Source organism: Vidua chalybeata, chromosome Z (assembly GCF_026979565.1).
Source record: "Vidua chalybeata isolate OUT-0048 chromosome Z, bVidCha1 merged haplotype, whole genome shotgun sequence".
NCBI classification, from domain to species: Eukaryota; Metazoa; Chordata; class Aves; order Passeriformes; family Viduidae; genus Vidua; species Vidua chalybeata.
In genome coordinates, this window is record NC_071570.1 from 55946140 (window position 1) to 55962773 (window position 16634).

Genomic DNA, 16634 nt, shown 5'->3' on the forward strand with positions numbered 1-16634 from the left:
CATGCAAAATTAAACACCGCTTCTCACGTTTCACCATTGGAGTAACCACATCAGCCAGAGCTGAGGGCCGTGGCCAAGGGCATAACTGACTATGTAATAGCTGAGCACATCATGTTACTTCCTTAGTCAATGCTTATTGTGATCTTTGGTATTTAATTAAAGTCTGTTGTGGTTGATGGTGACATTCAGTAACAAACTAAGAGCTTGTTCCTAAGATAACATATTTAATTGAATTTTTGATTACTGTTTGAGGTCTGGGTTCCTTGTCTGCATTTAAGGCCTGTCAAAATAGTGAATTCTAATAAACCCCTAAAGAACTTTTTAAGATGGAAGAGCAGTATCAACAGCAAATGAGACAAGAAGCAGTAGCAAGCATTCCATGCAAATGCAAGATATTCCCAGCTTTTTCCAACAGACACTGCTAATTCAGGGAAAAATGGGACTTCCCTTATAATACAATACATTTGTTTACTATGTAACACTGCACTACAGAATCTGAACTAATGACAATGTTAACCTTTCAAATTTCACATGATTTTCAAATTTTAATGCAATGAATTTTAAACAAAACACATGAGAAAAATATCTTTAATAGGGCTGTTCTGCTCTGTGCCACTTGTCCACCACTTGTAGATGCACTTATGTTCTAGAAGTATCAGAAAGAAGAAAAAACTGATCATGAGTAGTTATTGTAAAATGCAGGCAAACCCAGTGTCTTTTTTGTGTAAATAAATAAAAAAGTAAATTTTTTAATTTATTTTGTATAAATAAATAAAAAAAAATTTAAAACTGCATTTGCAATTCTTTTGCAGGGCCCTTGCAAAAGAGAGAGTAAACACATCTCAAGAGGTTCCCTCAGCAATTTGATAGTTGTCAATCAGAACCCAAATCAGATGCTGATGTGGAATGATCGCTGACATCCTTTACCTGCAAAACATCCACTTCTATAAATCTCTAAAACAAAGCCTACAATACAAAAACCCAAACAACAATTAAAAGAATGCTCAAGGTTAAAAGTCCAAACAGCTGAGTCTCAGGAGAAGGTGTCCATTGACTGGAGATGTTGATCTTGACATCCTTAAAAGTTCTTCTCAGTCCTGAAACAGAGAACTGAAGAATCCTGAAACAGAACAACTGAAGAAAGTCCAACATCAATTAAAAAAACATAGAAAACCACCAAATGTGACATCGTATAATTATCAAACACCAGAGCTCTGAATGTCATCCCAGAGTCTACAACAGCTGATAAAACTCAAATGAGCAGAGCTGGAAATTATCTCTGGATCATGATTTTCCAAACTCCCCTGATTTTGATGCAAAAACATCTGGGCTGATCGACAGCCATGCAAACATACCTTTCCCATGCAAAAAACCATCACCAAATTCAAAAGAACTGAGAAAATCTCTGGAATGTCATGGTCAAAGCTTTTAAATCAACCACTTTTATGTGTTTTGTCTTTTCAACCATCTCGACTTAATTAATCTTAAAACTAATTTTAATGATTTTTTTCTTTTTTTCTTCTTGGAATCAGAATGCCCAGCAGCAGCAGGTTTTAGGACCCTGCGGTGCTGGGCGGGATGGTGAACCCACTCCGGGTGGGTGGAACAAGGATCCCAAACCTTGCCCGTGGGGGGCAAGGGGGCCCCAGCCTGGGAAGCTGGACCAAGCGGCCCAAGCCCGACCGGCAGGGCAGTGGCCCAGGCCCTGGTGGGCATCCCAAGCGGCCCCAGCCCGGCTGGCGGGGCGGGGTCTTCATCTTCACAGCATCTCTTCCAGGATTTCGTTCATCCCGCACCGTGTCCGGCTGTGGACGCGGTTGCTCCCGCCCTTCAAACGAGAGCAGGACACCAAAGGTGCCTCAGGGCACAGCAGGGAAGGTGTTTTCCCCAGAGAAATGTTGATTCTCAGGATCCGCGGTACAGCTGGGCCGGCACACAGCTTTCTGACCCGTGGCGGCACCACCCCCACACTCTCCGGGCACAAGACCAGCGGCAGCATTCCTAGAACTCGTCCCCCTGCCCCCCAAACACAAGTGGGAGGGGCGAGGGGCCCCGAGCCCCAGTGAGAATCCCACCGAGCCACAGAATCCCCCACCCAAGCGAGAGCTGGACCGAGAAAAATGCTGTTCCCCAGAAAGGCACGAAACTTCATAACTTTCACTTTCGCGGCGGTAGCAGACGGCAACAGGGAGCAGGCTGGGAGGGGACTCTGGGCTGATCGGAGGTGGCGGGGGCCCCTCCAGCACGGAGCCAGACTGCTGCTGCTCGCTGCTATCGCTCTCTGTGTTGCCTAGCAATCCGGCGAAAGCCGCAGGAGGCGGCTGGGCAGCCGAAAGTGGTGAAGCGGGCTCCGCGAGCAGCGAGGTAGGCTGTGGGTCTTCTCCAGCATCACCGCTCGCATCGGGAACAGGCTCCGGGCCAGCGGGAGGGGTTGGAGGCGCAGCTGGGGCGGCGAGCGGGGCTGCCGTGGGCAGGCAGAGCGGCAGGGGAGGCGGTGTCTCCGCCTCTGCCAGGGCCGGGAGCGGCCCCACAGCCTCCGAGGGGACATGGCGGGGGGGGGTCACATGCTGCAGGAGGAGGAGGTGGAGGAGGAGGCGGTAGAGAGGGCTCCTCTTGTGCAGAAGCAGAAGAAAACTTCTGAGCCATGGACAAAGGCTCTTCCCCCTGCCCTGCGCGGGGTAGCACTACCAGCGGAGACTGTCCTTGAACAAACTGGTCTCCGTCCGGCCATGACGGGGGGCCTGAAGGGACCCCGCTGGGGGCTCCCTCCCGCCCGGTGCAGACATGTTCACTTGGGTCCATCCCTGGACTATCTGAAAAAGCTTTAAAAAAAATCTCATGTACCGAATTGCTCGGAAATCTCGCCTGATACGTTGCCTGATGACAAAATACAGGGATTTCCTCTGGATCCAGGGAAAAGGCCAGATCCATGAGAAAAACACGACCGTTTGCAAATTCAAGAAACTCCAGTAAATCATTGTCAGAGATAGAGACTCTATGTTTCCGAGCCAGATCTCTCCAGACGACAAACACAGGATGGCCATCCACACAATAAAAACAAGTGCTCAAATCTGCAGATATCTCTTCCCGAAGTTAAAGTCCACCCTAGGTCAGGGGCAGTACTATTATCAGAAAATCAGTACCTTTCAAAGGAAGGCAGAAGCGTCCAGTTACTGCAAACTGCTCGGGGCTGCACCTGGTCCTAGAGAAGATCCCAACGGTGTCTTATCTTCCCAATCCCTCGCAGGGATTCCAGACATGACTTTTCAAGAGGGTTCACCACCTCCCTCGTGTCCAACCACGGTTGTGGACTGATCAGATTGATCCAGGTCCTGGTTCTTCATCCAGCGTCAGGGGGGTCACCACTTATTGTAAAATGCAGGCGAACCCAGTGGGAAGAAATGATGATGTCCAACTCCAGTTCAGAAGGCTGAATGATTTCTTTATTATAACTATGCTATAATACATCAATATACTATATAAAGGAAGATACTAAAACTACATACCTACTTTTGCTAACTTAGAAACTCACAACTTGTGACCTTCTCTCGTGAGTCCAGACACAGGTGGATTTGATTGGCCATCAGGCTCAAACAATCCTCACCAGAATCCAATCAAGCAATCACCCCAGGTAAACAATTCTCCAAACACATTCCACATAGGAAAAACAAGGAGCAGAAATAGAAATTGTTTTCTCTTTCTTTCTCTCTGTGCACCTCTATGAAAAATCCTGAGAGAAATGTGCTTGCCACAAGTAGTAGCACAGAAATATTACAGAAAATAGTAAAAACCCAAGTAAATCAAGAAACAAAAGTTAATTTTCAACATTCTGTTGTATCCTAAATTGAGTCAAAGTGCAATGTTTTATGCAGTGTGACTCTCCAACCACATTGTCATAACCATGACACCCCCAAAGTATGAAGGACCATGTCCAACAGTTTGCAGTATCAGAACTCAAATAATTTACTGCCACCAATGATCTTGACTGGATAAAGACACCAATGACTCCATCTTGATTCTAAATGCACAGCTCTTTGTTTTCACTTTGGTACTGAAAACAGGCACCTTCCTCCATTGCAGCAATTTTTTTCCAAGTGTTTCCAAGTAAATAGTCTCATTTCAGTTTATTTGTGATAGTGGAAAAAAAAATGTTTCATTGATATTAAATATCTCTTAAATTAATGACTTTACAATGTGTTTTCTTAATCATTTATTAACTGTGCAATGCCATCATATTTCTGAGACATTTATTTGGGAATAGGAAGATATATTGAGAAAAAGTAAAGGAACAACACTTGGTCTGATGTTGCAGGAAGGTTTTTCTCAACAGTAGTGTCAATTTAAGCAGCTTCCAAACAAAAAACAGAGAAGGAAAGACATGAGACTGGTATGGTGCGTGTGGGAAATACCACCTCCACAAAATAAATGTCTTTCTTACAGCTATGATGTGTTGCATCCCGGGTTTGGGTTCAGATTAGGGGTTCTGATACGTGTTAGTTAGCCAGTTCTGTTACCCCCGTGCACCCCCCATGTTCCCCCCCACCACGGTGGTCCGCTCTGGGTTACTTACCATTGGAGCTCACCCTGCCACTCCTGTAACCACTCCCCTGTCCACTCCAGAGAGTTCGGTGTCTGTTACCCCACTCCCGCAACCCCATTCGCCCCGGACACCTGGTCGCGTCCCCGTTGGTTACCCCGGTCCACATCACACCCCCGTAGCCTGCCCCCATTGGGCGAGGGGGGCTTCCGCCTCCCTCGGCCCGCCCTCTATAAAACCTCATGCTTTCCTTTGTTTGGGGCCATTTTGTCCACGCGGCACTGGGAGTGAGTTGCGTCTCTCTGTGGCAGCTCAACGCAACAATAAAAGCTCTCCAGCTGACCACACGGACTGAGTGGACAATTCCTTCGCCTCTTTGTCTCGCCCCTCATGCATGGCAGCAGAACGCGGCCAGCCCACCCTGGTGCGTGGGTTGGGTGCAGAAGCACCCCAGACTAGCGGCAGCCCCAGTCCTGCCAAGAAGCAGCACCCTAGCCGGGCCCTCCAGAGCTGCCCAGCACCAGGGAAAAACAAAGCGAAGCCACAGTGGCGCCCAATGTGGGGCCACATCCAGCACGAAGCCACCTGTGCAGATAAGAGACTCACCGCGAAGCACCCAGAAGCCGCACGGAGAGCCGTCGCCGCTGCTGCAAGGCCGCGCCACCGACCAGCGAGCGCCGCTGCTGAGCCGAGTGAGCTGCGGTCCGTGCTGGAACAGTGCCTCGCATCGGACGGAAAACAGGAGTGCAAATGCCCCGATGTATGTCAGTGAAGTCTCCACCACCCCTGAGGAAAGCACGCGGTGCTTTCCCCGCGTGGGAGAGGAAGTGCAACTTTTCACGGCCACGGAAAGCTGGAGGGAAGCTGTTTCCCGGGAGCCGAGGACCCTGGTAGCAGTTTTTATTTGCGGAGATTCCGGTTTGGTGAGTATTTAGTGGTAGGGACAGACCCAGCTAATACTCTCCTTCACATGGGTGGGCTTTGCCGCGTTCCTGGGGCGAGGGGACACGCAGTGCACAGGGCGAGCGGCGGCCACCGGGGTCTTTTGCCTTTTTTGATTTTTTTTCGCTTTTCCTGCACCAGGAGTGAGGTCGGGTGGGTGGATAGCATGGGGACCGTGCTAACCACCCAACAGAAGAAATTCTATACCCAAGTTACACATATCATAACGGTGAAGAGTAGTTTAATGGTGAAGGGCCCCTACCCCAAAAGTTCTGTTAAAAATTTTGTTTGATGGCTGTGCTTTTCCTTCCCCTGCGTTTCTGCGGGGGATGCTCACAAAAAGGAGTTCTGGGAGCGGGTAAGAGCAAAATTAGTGGAGGGAATTGAGTGCAGGGACTCCTCTGTGAAAGATTGCTTCCTTAAGCTCCATGTGTTAATTTGGGCAGTTGTAAGAGCAGAGAGTGCGCGGGACGCAAGCCAGGAAGGGGAGAAGCCATCGGACAAAACTGTTGTTCCCCCTGAACCCGTTTCCTCACCTTCCTCTTCTACCCCTTCTTCCCCTAATCCAGGTGGGCAAGGGGCAGTACTCCGCCACTCTAAGGCGCAGGGCAGCTCCAGAAACGTGGACCATGCTCATGGCACCCCCGAGCTCCCCTGATGCCCCTGCCTTAGCAAAATTGGCCACTTTGCTGAGGAACTGACCCCAAACCATATAGTTAAGAATAGTTAAGAATCCCAGTTCTGGCACTACCCTGCGCAGTTCTGTTTCTTTGAATACTTTCCTTTGTTCCCCTGAGGACGCCGTGGCCACGTGGTTGGTGTCTTTGTCTCCACAAGATGGAGGACAGCCACATGGGAGGGCTTCTTCTTCCCATAATACCTTTCTCTCCTTTGCTCCCTGTGTCCCCACCTTTGACCCAACCCCCTCCTGTCTCCCTGTGGGCGTGGGTGCCGCCCCCTTGGGAGATCAGGTTACTCCTCCACCCACTGTTCCTTCTTGCATGGGCGTTCCCTCAAGTCCTTTACATGTTCTCCCAGTTGCATCATCAAGCCCGCCCTCTCCCTCCGGGGAGAGTTCTGCCGTCTCTGCCCCGCTGCCTCAGGAAAGTGGCAGCCCCCGTCCTGTTCCCCACACCCTGTCCCCATCTTCCCATGGGCTCCAGAGTGGGGGGGAAGAGGGGGGAGGGAGGAGAGGGAACCCCTACCTCCAAGTTTCCATGGTCCCCGGAGATCCGGGGGCAGAGGAAGAGGAGGGAGGGGGGAGTAGGAATCCCCGCCCCCACATTCTCATGGTTCCCAAAGACCTGGGAGGGAGGGAAGTGGAAGGAGGGGGGAGCAGGAGTCCCCACCTCTGCATTACCATGGTTCCCAGAGACCCGGGAGGGAGGGAAGCAGGGGGAGGGGGGAGCAAGGGCAGGTTTCTAAGCCTTTTACAGATTCCACAGATCAGGTCAAGGTGGCAGTTGAGAAGCATGTAGAGGGATCAGAGGTCCAAGACAAGCTTGTCCCAGAAACAACATCCATGAACACTGAAACACAGCTCAAGATCCCTGAAAAGCCCAGAAACCACGTGGTTGCCTTGGCTGCTGTGCCTCCAAAGAACGTTGCTCCAAGGCAGTCTCCATCGAAATGCCAATGCTTCCACTGTGATCAGAAGGGGCATTTTGTAATCCAATGTCCATTTTTGAGGATGGCACCCCCAGGGACAGTGGGAGGGGGGAAGGGGAGAGGGAGACCCTACTTTCCAAAAAAACTGAAAAAGAAACACAAATCTGCCTCATGTGAAGATAAAAATAAGGCAGGCCACAGGATCTCAAGGGGAGCTGTGATTTATCAAGTAGTGCAGGTGGCGAGTCGGAACACCAGAGTGCCTGTGGGTGCAGCAGATGACCCCACCAACTGGGGGGTGGCATTAAACCGCAAGCGTTGCAAAGAGGGAAATATTCTACATCTCTTTAAAAAAATGTTTTTTCCCCAAAGTCACAGAGAAAACCCTTCCAGCCACCCCAGTCTGTTTGTGTCCCCAGTCCATGTGTTTGTAATAAAGTTGTTGTCCCAGTTCCCCTATCCCCAACCACCCAGGGAAGAACCACCCCCAGCATCATCGCAGCAAGCCCTCTCCATCTGCAAAGGGCAGCCATCACAGCAGCAGAAGGAAACACCAGGAGCAGAAGCTGAGTGAAGAAGCAACCAGACGAGCAGCAAAGAAGACCAAACAGCTGTCCTGTTATATATTGAAAAACAGGGATATGTTGCATCCCGGGTTTGGGTTCATATTAGGGGTTCTGATATGTGTTAGTTAGCCGATTCTGTGTACCCCTGTGCACCCCCCATGTTCCCCCCCACCACGGTGGTCCGCTCTGGGTTACTTACCATTGGAGCTCACCCTGCCACTCCTGTAACCACTCCCCTGTCCACTCCAGAGAGTTCGGTGTCTGTTACCCCACTCCCGCAACCCCATTCGCCCCGGACACCTGGTCGCGTCCCCGTTGGTTACCCCGGTCCACATCACACCCCCGTAGCCTGCCCCCATTGGGCGAGGGGGGCTTCCGCCTCCCTCGGCCCGCCCTCTATTAAATCTCATGCTTTCCTTTGTTTGGGGCTATTTTGTCCACACGGCACTGGGAGTGAGTTGCGTCTCTCTGTCGCAGCTCTACGCAACAATAAAAGCTCTCCAGCTGACCATGCAGACTGGACGGACAATTCCTTTGCCTCTCTGTCTCACCCCTCACGCATGGCAGCAGAACACAGCCAGCCCACCCTGGTGCATGGAACGCAGAAGCGCCTGGGACTAGCGGCAGTCCCGGTCCTGCCAAGAAGCAGCACCCTAGCCGGGCCCTCCAGAACTGCCCAGAACCGGGGAAAAACAAAGCGAAGCCACGATGATGAACATCTTTGGAACACTGATTAGGTTATTTGTGGTATATGTTGTGTATCTTATATAGACACTTGATATGTTATTCTTCCCTTTAGCTTAAAAGGGGACCTATATAGACACTACTAACACTGTTAGGGGTACAAAATGTCTGTCTGAAACTAACACTTCCTATGAACAGCCCAGTGGACATCTGCATTTTGCTTCATTCTGAAATGGGAGACAGGAAGAAAAGAGAGAGATGTAAGAGAGAGCTTCAGCTGGATGGTAAATAAATTAATCTGCTTCAGCTAATGATTGTGCCTGTACAGCGATGTAGGACCCTGCACACTGAGCCCAGCAGGACTGGTGGCTGGGTAGGCAAAATCTGGCTATGTGTGAGCCTGAGCCTGAGGGGTGACTCAGCTCTTCCTGTGCCCAAGGAAGGGTGCAGCAGGCTCAGGGGGGGCCCTGTGTCGAGTAAATGGGAGGCTAGCAGCTTGGGCATACTCATGACCACGCATAGTCTATGTCTTCCTTCTTGCCAGGTGAGGATTCACAAGAAGTTTTTTAAGCTGTTCCAAATTTCCTGATGATTCAACAGCTGTTTACTTAGATTTGAATGCAATCACTGCACTTGCATTTCACAAACCTTTAAATTAGGTGCAGTCACACACTGGCACCACTGAGCCTGGCTTTCATTCATACAGAGCTAAGAGAATGATCAGAGCAATTATCTATACACTCAATCTCTAACAGTTTACAAGTATTTTAGCATGAGGATCTCTGGTTATGATGAGGTTATCTTGTACTATTTCTGTAAACCAAAAAATAAAATAATTTCAATTTCCTCAATTTGGCATTGCAATATAAATCCTGCATTCCAATCAAAGGGTTAGGAAACCTTCAGGTAACCATACCAACAGCATAAAACTTCAGAGCAGGAATAAATTTATAGTCAAAATCAGGAGAAACAGCAAAAAAGTGAAAGCAAAAAACATACAATTGATAACGTATCTATCATTTAATGCAACCTAAAGGTCTTTTTTCCCCCCTTCCTTTCTGTGAGCAGTCATTAATGAAGAAATAAATGAAAATATTCAGCTGGGTTGCTTAATGCTACTGCACATAGAATATTACTTTTGTTTAATGCAAAAAAGAGCCCCAGAAACCTATTCTGCTGTCTGAACTACAGTCAAATATACTATACCATTTAGATCAGGAATGGAACCATCTTAGTTTATAAAATGAGCATCATATTCACATTCCAGAACCCTGATGGAGTTGGTAGATGTAGCTGCTAATCCACTGTCAATAATATTTTAACAGTCATAGCCGTCAGTCTCCAATGTCTGGATAAAAGTGATAACACATTCTCTTTTAATGAGGATGAAAAGAAGGCCCCCAGGAACTACTAGTAGGTCAGCCACACCTCAGTGCCCAGTAAGAGCATGGAACAGATCCTCCTGGAAGTTTTGCTGAAACATATGGATGGCAAAGAGGTGATTAGAGGTAGCCAGCATGGCATCACAAAGAAAAATTGTGCCTGACTAAGATAGTGGCTTCCGACAATGGAGGGAGAGTGCTACAAGAGAGAGTCTCAGCTTCTGTAACACCTTTGGCACACTGTATCCAAGTACAACTTCCTTGCCTCTAATTTGGAGAGATATGGGTTTGATGGATGCATGGACAAGGAATTGGCCATGTCCAATGAGTTACAATCAACAGTTCAGTTTCCAAGTGGTGTCCCTCAAAGATGTATACTCCAACTGATAGCATTTAATATCTCTGTCAAGGACATAGATTACAGGATCGGGTGCAAGTTTTCACATGACAACAAGCTGAGTGGTTGATTTACTGGGATGGAATGCTATCCAGAGGGACCTTGGGACAGGTTGTTGTGTGGGCCCATGTGAACATCATAAAGTTCAACAAGGTCAAGATCCTGTGTCCATGTGTCAGAGCAATGCCCAGTGTCATACAGACTTGGATATTGAGAGCAACCCTGCGGAGAAGGACTTGGCATTCTGGAGGATGAACAATTCGACATAAACTGGCAATGCTCACTTGCAGACCAGAAAGTCAGTCATATCCTGGGCTGCACAAAAAGTCTGGCCAGCAGAGTAAGGGAGGCGATACTCCCGCTGACTTAATTCTTGGGAGAATCCACCTGGAATAATGCCTCTGGCTCAGAGGTGGCTGGGACAAAAACAACATAGACATGTTCAGTGCATCCAGAAAAAGATCATGAAAATAGCCAGGGGCCTGGACCACCTCTTCTGTGAAGTAAGGCTGAGAGAGAGTTTGGATTCTTCATCCTGGAGAACAGGTGGTTGCAGGGAGACTTTCTTACAGCTTTCCAATATATATATAGGACACTTACGAGAAAAATACAGAAATGCTGTTTTCCAGGGCCTGTAGTGACAGGACAAGGGGCAAATGAAAAAAACATCAATTGAGATTGAACACAACAAGGATATTTTTTACAATGAGGGTAGTGAGACACTGCAACAGGTTGCCCAGAGAAGTTGTGGATGCCCACCACACGATTGTATTTGGTTTATGTGGCAAACTAAGAGCGGAGGCTGCCTCCATGTAGGACTGGCTGCTGGCAAAGGTTGAGCCCATCAGAGATGTCGGTAGCACCTCTGGGATAACAGATTTAAGAAAGGATAAAAACCACTGCATAAAAGCATCTGGGAGAGAGGAACAATAGAATGTGAGATACCAAGGTCAGTGAAGAAGTAGGGGAAGGCAGAGTTCCAGATGCTGTAACAGACATTCCCCTGAAGTAACAGGAGAATACCATGGTAGAGCAGATACCCAGCCTTCAGCCCACAGAGGACCTCACACTGGCGTGTGTGGATGTGCCCTGAAGAAACCTGCAGCCTGTGGAAAGACAGTGCTGGAATAGGGTTCTGGCAGGAACTAACTCTTGTGGAGAGGAGACCACATTAGAGCAGGTTTTCTGGCAGGAACTGTGACCCTGTGTGAGACCCATGCTGGAGCAGTGTGCTCTTGAATGGGAGGATGGAAAGGATGCATGCTGGTGCAGTCCATAAAGAATGCTGGTCCTTGAGAAGAACTCACACTGGAGAAATTCACAGAGGATTGCCTTTTGCGAGTGGGACCCCACGCTGGTGCAGGCATGAAGAGGATGAGGAGGGAACAGCAGAGACACTCTGTGATAACCTTGTGGAGTTGTGTTTTTAGGTTCCACTGTATGTATGTTCAAAATGGTTTATCCCTCTGTACCCCCCTTGTGCCTTTTTGGTTCATCCCAGGTTTTCCCATCAGCACCTGTATGTCCATCAATCCCAAAAACCCTGACTCATGCCCCTGACCCCTCCCAGGTGACTTGTCCATCCTTCCCCTCTGTCTGGAAGCTTCTGCCGGGGTTGCTGGGTGACTGGACAATGGTCTGGGGTCCCTCCCCTCCTCCCTCCTCCGTGGATACCCCGGCTGTCCTTCCCTCAGAGGGACACTCCCATGTATTCTCCCATTGGCTGATCGGGTTTCCCGCCCACCCTATATCAGGGCCTGCTCAAGGCCCAGAGCTCACTCTCTTCTGGGACCTCTTCAAGTGCTGTTGGGCTCTGGGGCTCTCCTCAGAGTCACAATAAATCTTGGACCTATCCCCAGAAGAGTGTCGCCTCCTTCCTTGCCAGTGGGATCAGCAGTGTCCTCGGACCCACGAAGGCACTCTCTGAAGCCCTGCTGGGTTCAGCAGAGAGTGCCTCTCGCTGCCCTATCGCCCTGTGGAGCTAGCCAGGGCTAGCAAGGGATCTGCTCTTGGGAAGTTGGGACGAGACGCGGCATAACCTGTCTTAGGTTACAATGTAAGATGTACCCAAAAGTATGTATTCTATCACCATCTTCATAAGCTGTTAAAACCAGGTACGGCAGTGCTCCTTATCTACTTCATGACTCATCCCTGATAACTCTGGGGGATATCTTCTGTTAATGGGCCATCAAGTCTCATTGCAAAACTGATAAAATTACATCATCCATTATGAGATGCTCCACCCAGGAGGAGGATCCAAGCATTCCTATCTGGATATAATCTGAAGTATGGAACACAACTGGCAGCTTTATCCACTGAATTCCCAGAGGACAAAAGCTCCATAACCACCACTGGATCTACAGAGGAAGAACAAGCCCTTCTACAGGATCACTGCTTCAACAGAACAACATCTATTACTTCAAGAGGACTGCAGCCACCATTTAATCGGACCGCTACCAACATTCTAACCAACAGGGTGTCAGGTCATATTCTGACTCTGTCAGTGTTGCTGTATTAATGCATTTATTTTAATTTTCCTATTAAATTGTATTTCTGACTTGGGATCGCCCACTGGTTACCTTTCAAACTAGTACCTAACCTGAATGCAAACCCTATCCTCCCCCATCCCCCTGTGCTTATCAAGGTGGAAGGCAAAGGACCCAGGAGTAAAGTTGAGACTGTAAAGAGGGAGGGATGGGGGAAAGGTGCTTTTAGATTTGTCCTTGTTTCTCATCATCCTGTGCTCTTTGATTTGCAATAAATTAATATCATCAAGAGGAGTCTTTTTTTCCTATTACAGTAATTGGTGAGTGGTGTCCCACTTCTTAAAGCACAGATTTCTTGATGGAGTAGGATTAACAGAGTGGCTTGGTGGGCACCTGATGACCAGTCAATGTCAATCCATCACAATGAGCCTTGGAACAACCTGATCCAGTGGAAGGTATCCCTACCTATGACAGGAAAATTGGAACTGAATGACCTTCAAAGGTCCCTTCTGACCAAAACCATTCTAGGATTCCATGATACTGGAGAAATGTAGTTTGCTTTTTTCATGTACAAATGTAACATAAAAACAAACAAACAAACCAACAAAAAACCCCAAAAACCAAACAAAAAAACCAACCAAATAAAAACAAACAAAACAAAGGAAAATAAAGTAAGAACTCAAACACACTCCCCCCACCCCCCTTCCTTTACTTATATATTTGCCTTCTAAATCAAATTCCTGTCTTTCTGTCTATCTTTTTTGATTATTACATTTTGGTCAGTTTTGCTGAAATGGATGACAAGGGTTTGGACTACAAACAGTGTCTTTCTAAATGAGGTACATTTGTAAGTGCGTTATTTTAACAGCTTTCTTGCTGCCATTATTATTAGTCACTTTTCTGCACTGGATTAGAATCAGAGAGCTAACATGAATAATATAATTTGCTAATACAGATGCTATGCATCTGCTCCTACCAGAGCATGCTAATGATAAAATGTGAAGGTCAGGTATTTCTAAACTGTGTATGATGACATATGAGTAGATCACTAGAGTAACCATGAATTCTCTTGTTGATCTGGGTTCTGGCAACAAATCCTTTGTCCTCTTACTTGTTAAAGCAGGGAGTAAAAAACTCAATCATTTGTGATGATTTTTTATTTAATGTTCAGCATCCACTGAAAGAACAGCCTATGAAAGCAGGCAGCCTGAGCTGTTCAGCAGAAAAGTGAGTAACCTAACCCACCAGTATGCAGAAACAGCCACAATGGGAGGGACATGGAAAGGTTACATCTATTATGTTTACAGTTTTCTAAACTGAGTATAGAAACAGATACCAGGACATAATCTGGCATATAACAGTAATGTAAGAAAGTTGCCCCTCATAAGGCATTCACTCAAGATTGGCTCATTGTCTTGTAATATTTTGGGCATTTGCCATATTCTGCTTTAATAAAAATTCAACAGTACAATAGTAGAAAAAAAAATTTCTCTTCCAAAGGAATTTTTCAGTGAATAAAGCGTCTGGAATGTTTTAAAAGGAATCAGGAGTCTTAAATATTAACAGGAAAAACAGGCCCTTTGTGAAAAAAAAAAAAATTAGTATAAAACTATGAAACGTGGAAGAAGATAGTGGCATACTTTAATCTGAAAATTGAATTATTAATTTATAATATTTATAATATTATAATATTATAATATATTTAATATTTAATATTATAATAATATTTATAATATTAATTTATAATATTTATAATAATTTATAATAAATTCTCTTATGGGAGATTTAATTTATGTATTCAAGTCTATTTTTTATCAAACATTGAACATATGAACAACTCTGTTGCACAAAAAGCAGAAACACTGGCAGCAGGAGTAGTATTATAAATAATGGAGAAATATACAGTACCAGTACCTCCTATAAAAACACTAAAAATGTAGAAAGTAACACAGTATTTTTGTTTTCAATTAGGGCTGTTTTATTTGTGTCACTAAGGATCACTGCTGCCTATGAATCCCTCAAAGTCTTTCTATCTCTTTCTGTACACTACCACATCATATCTATTGATAAAATAGAGCTGTATTGGGAAATGGCTACTCATGAAAAAGACAAAGGCGAGAGAGGCAGGTTTTCTACAACTGAAATACATTTGATTAAAAAAAATGCTGTCTAAGGCTAGCACTACAGCACAGCTCATTCAGGACAATATACGAGAGAAGCAACCCAGAAATGAATCTAATTTATTAATTTTGTCTACAAGTAATTTTTAATACCTGAAGGAGAGGAATCAAGTTTTCATTCCAAGCTTTTTAGAGAGATTTCCCTTACAAAACATCTTGATTTTTATTCTAGATTCAACCTATTCCCTTAAATTAAGTAAAAAGAAGTGTGGCTTCTAACACGAGTGTTGCTTTTTACATCAGGATTGAGATATCTAAGGTCATCTTAACTTCAACAAATAAAATAAGACTTGTACTTACCGATATGTCATCACTAAAATCTATTTCATCCAAATCAAGGTATTCAGGAGCTTCCATTATTCTCTTATGGACATTTTGGGTGAATCAGGACATTAGTAAAGACCTATTAAGAAAAGATAAATTTGTTGTATTTAGAGAGCCAAAATCACACAGAAGAGTTTTCACATAGTTTCTACAATACTGAAACATTTAACTTGAATAGTAAAGTGTTTCATAACTTAATCTTAGAAGATAAATACAATTTACCACCTCTACTCAGCATACTGTAAAGCAACATTCCAGTTTTCTGGGAGAATAGCTAAATGCTACGGAAAGTAGAAGTAAAAAATACTTGGTTCAGCATCACTCAGTCCCTCCAGAAGTTCAATACAAGTGTAAAGACCTAAGCTGTTGAACACCCTCATGACCTTGCAACCATAGCTGTGTTAATGATGTGCCTTCTCAAAAGGATGAGACATTTACCCACAGCAACTCCTTTTACTCTGCCCAAGATGGCAGAAAATAATTGAGATTCCTGCTGTGCACAGACAACAAAGTCCTATCACACCTTATCTCTGCTTACAAGCAGACTAACACACAATGCAGCCAGTGCTTTACAGATTAATGGTTTACCACCCCTCAGGCTCTGAGTGCATATCCCCCAGAACTGTACATCTGATTCAATACCAGAACTATATCACATGCACTAATTATCAGGGGCATTAACCATTTTCTTACAGCAAGAGGAAAAGAAGAGTAAATTCACTTGCAAAGCAAGAAATTTGTCTGGAAAAGTCAATTATTAGATCTGAATAAACTGAAGCTTCAACAATCAGAGGATCAAAGACAATAAACCCCTCATTGTCAACGTTAACTACAATGAAGGTGTGTGTTATCACTACAGACAAGTGCCATGGAAGTAAAAGTAGAAAAGGAAAATATTTTAAAGAAAGCTGAAAAACAAAAGCACAATGCATTTTTAAATAATGTGAGTCACTACATAAGGATTAAGTATTACTATAGAAAAATAAATCCTCCAGTATTAGCACATAGCAAAGGAAACACCTTAAGGAAAAAAAAGACACAAACCCAAATTATTCATACGACAACTACCAAGACATATTTATGAATAATGAAATCAGCTGTGTAGGCCTAAATAAAATCACTGCGTGAAACTTTCACATGCATTTAAAAATGACCTAGGATATGGTGTCTGAAAAAAAAAGCTTTTCTGTAAGTGTCAGACAAAACAAAACCTCGGTAATTTATCTCCCTAATAATACACTCTCCAAGCACAAAGCTGACCTTAATACACCTGTTCTTGAGAAGCTATTAGAAAGAGAACCAGGAGGCAAAACTCCCGTAATATGCTGAAATAGATGGAAAAGCAAATTTTTGTTTCTCACCGAGTTACTGGAGCACTATCAGCATCATTTTCTCATTAAGTGAATGTTCCAGTTTTGGCTGGGGTGGAGTCAATTTTCTTCACAGCAGATAGTATGGGGCTGGGACTGGGACTTGTGCTGGAAACAGAGTCGGTAATTCAGGGAGGCTTTTATTACTGCTGAGCAGG

General features: G+C 45.6%; 1 protein-coding gene across 4 annotated transcripts in view; it reads right to left on the reverse strand.

Annotated features, from left to right (window-relative positions):
- SNCAIP (synuclein alpha interacting protein) overlaps positions 1-16634 on the reverse strand; it is a 96385-nt gene that overhangs the window by 44673 nt on the left and 35078 nt on the right. For 3 of the 4 annotated variants that reach the window (XM_053932499.1, XM_053932500.1, XM_053932498.1), the window contains exons 2-3: positions 16468-16584; positions 15083-15185 (exon numbers count right to left, since the gene is read on the reverse strand). In XM_053932499.1, the coding sequence (XP_053788474.1) occupies positions 15083-15139 (57 nt within the window). In that variant the 5' untranslated portion in view covers positions 15140-15185; positions 16468-16584. The remainder of the gene's footprint in view (positions 1-15082; positions 15186-16467; positions 16585-16634) is intronic. The other variant, XM_053932497.1, reaches the window with a different exon arrangement.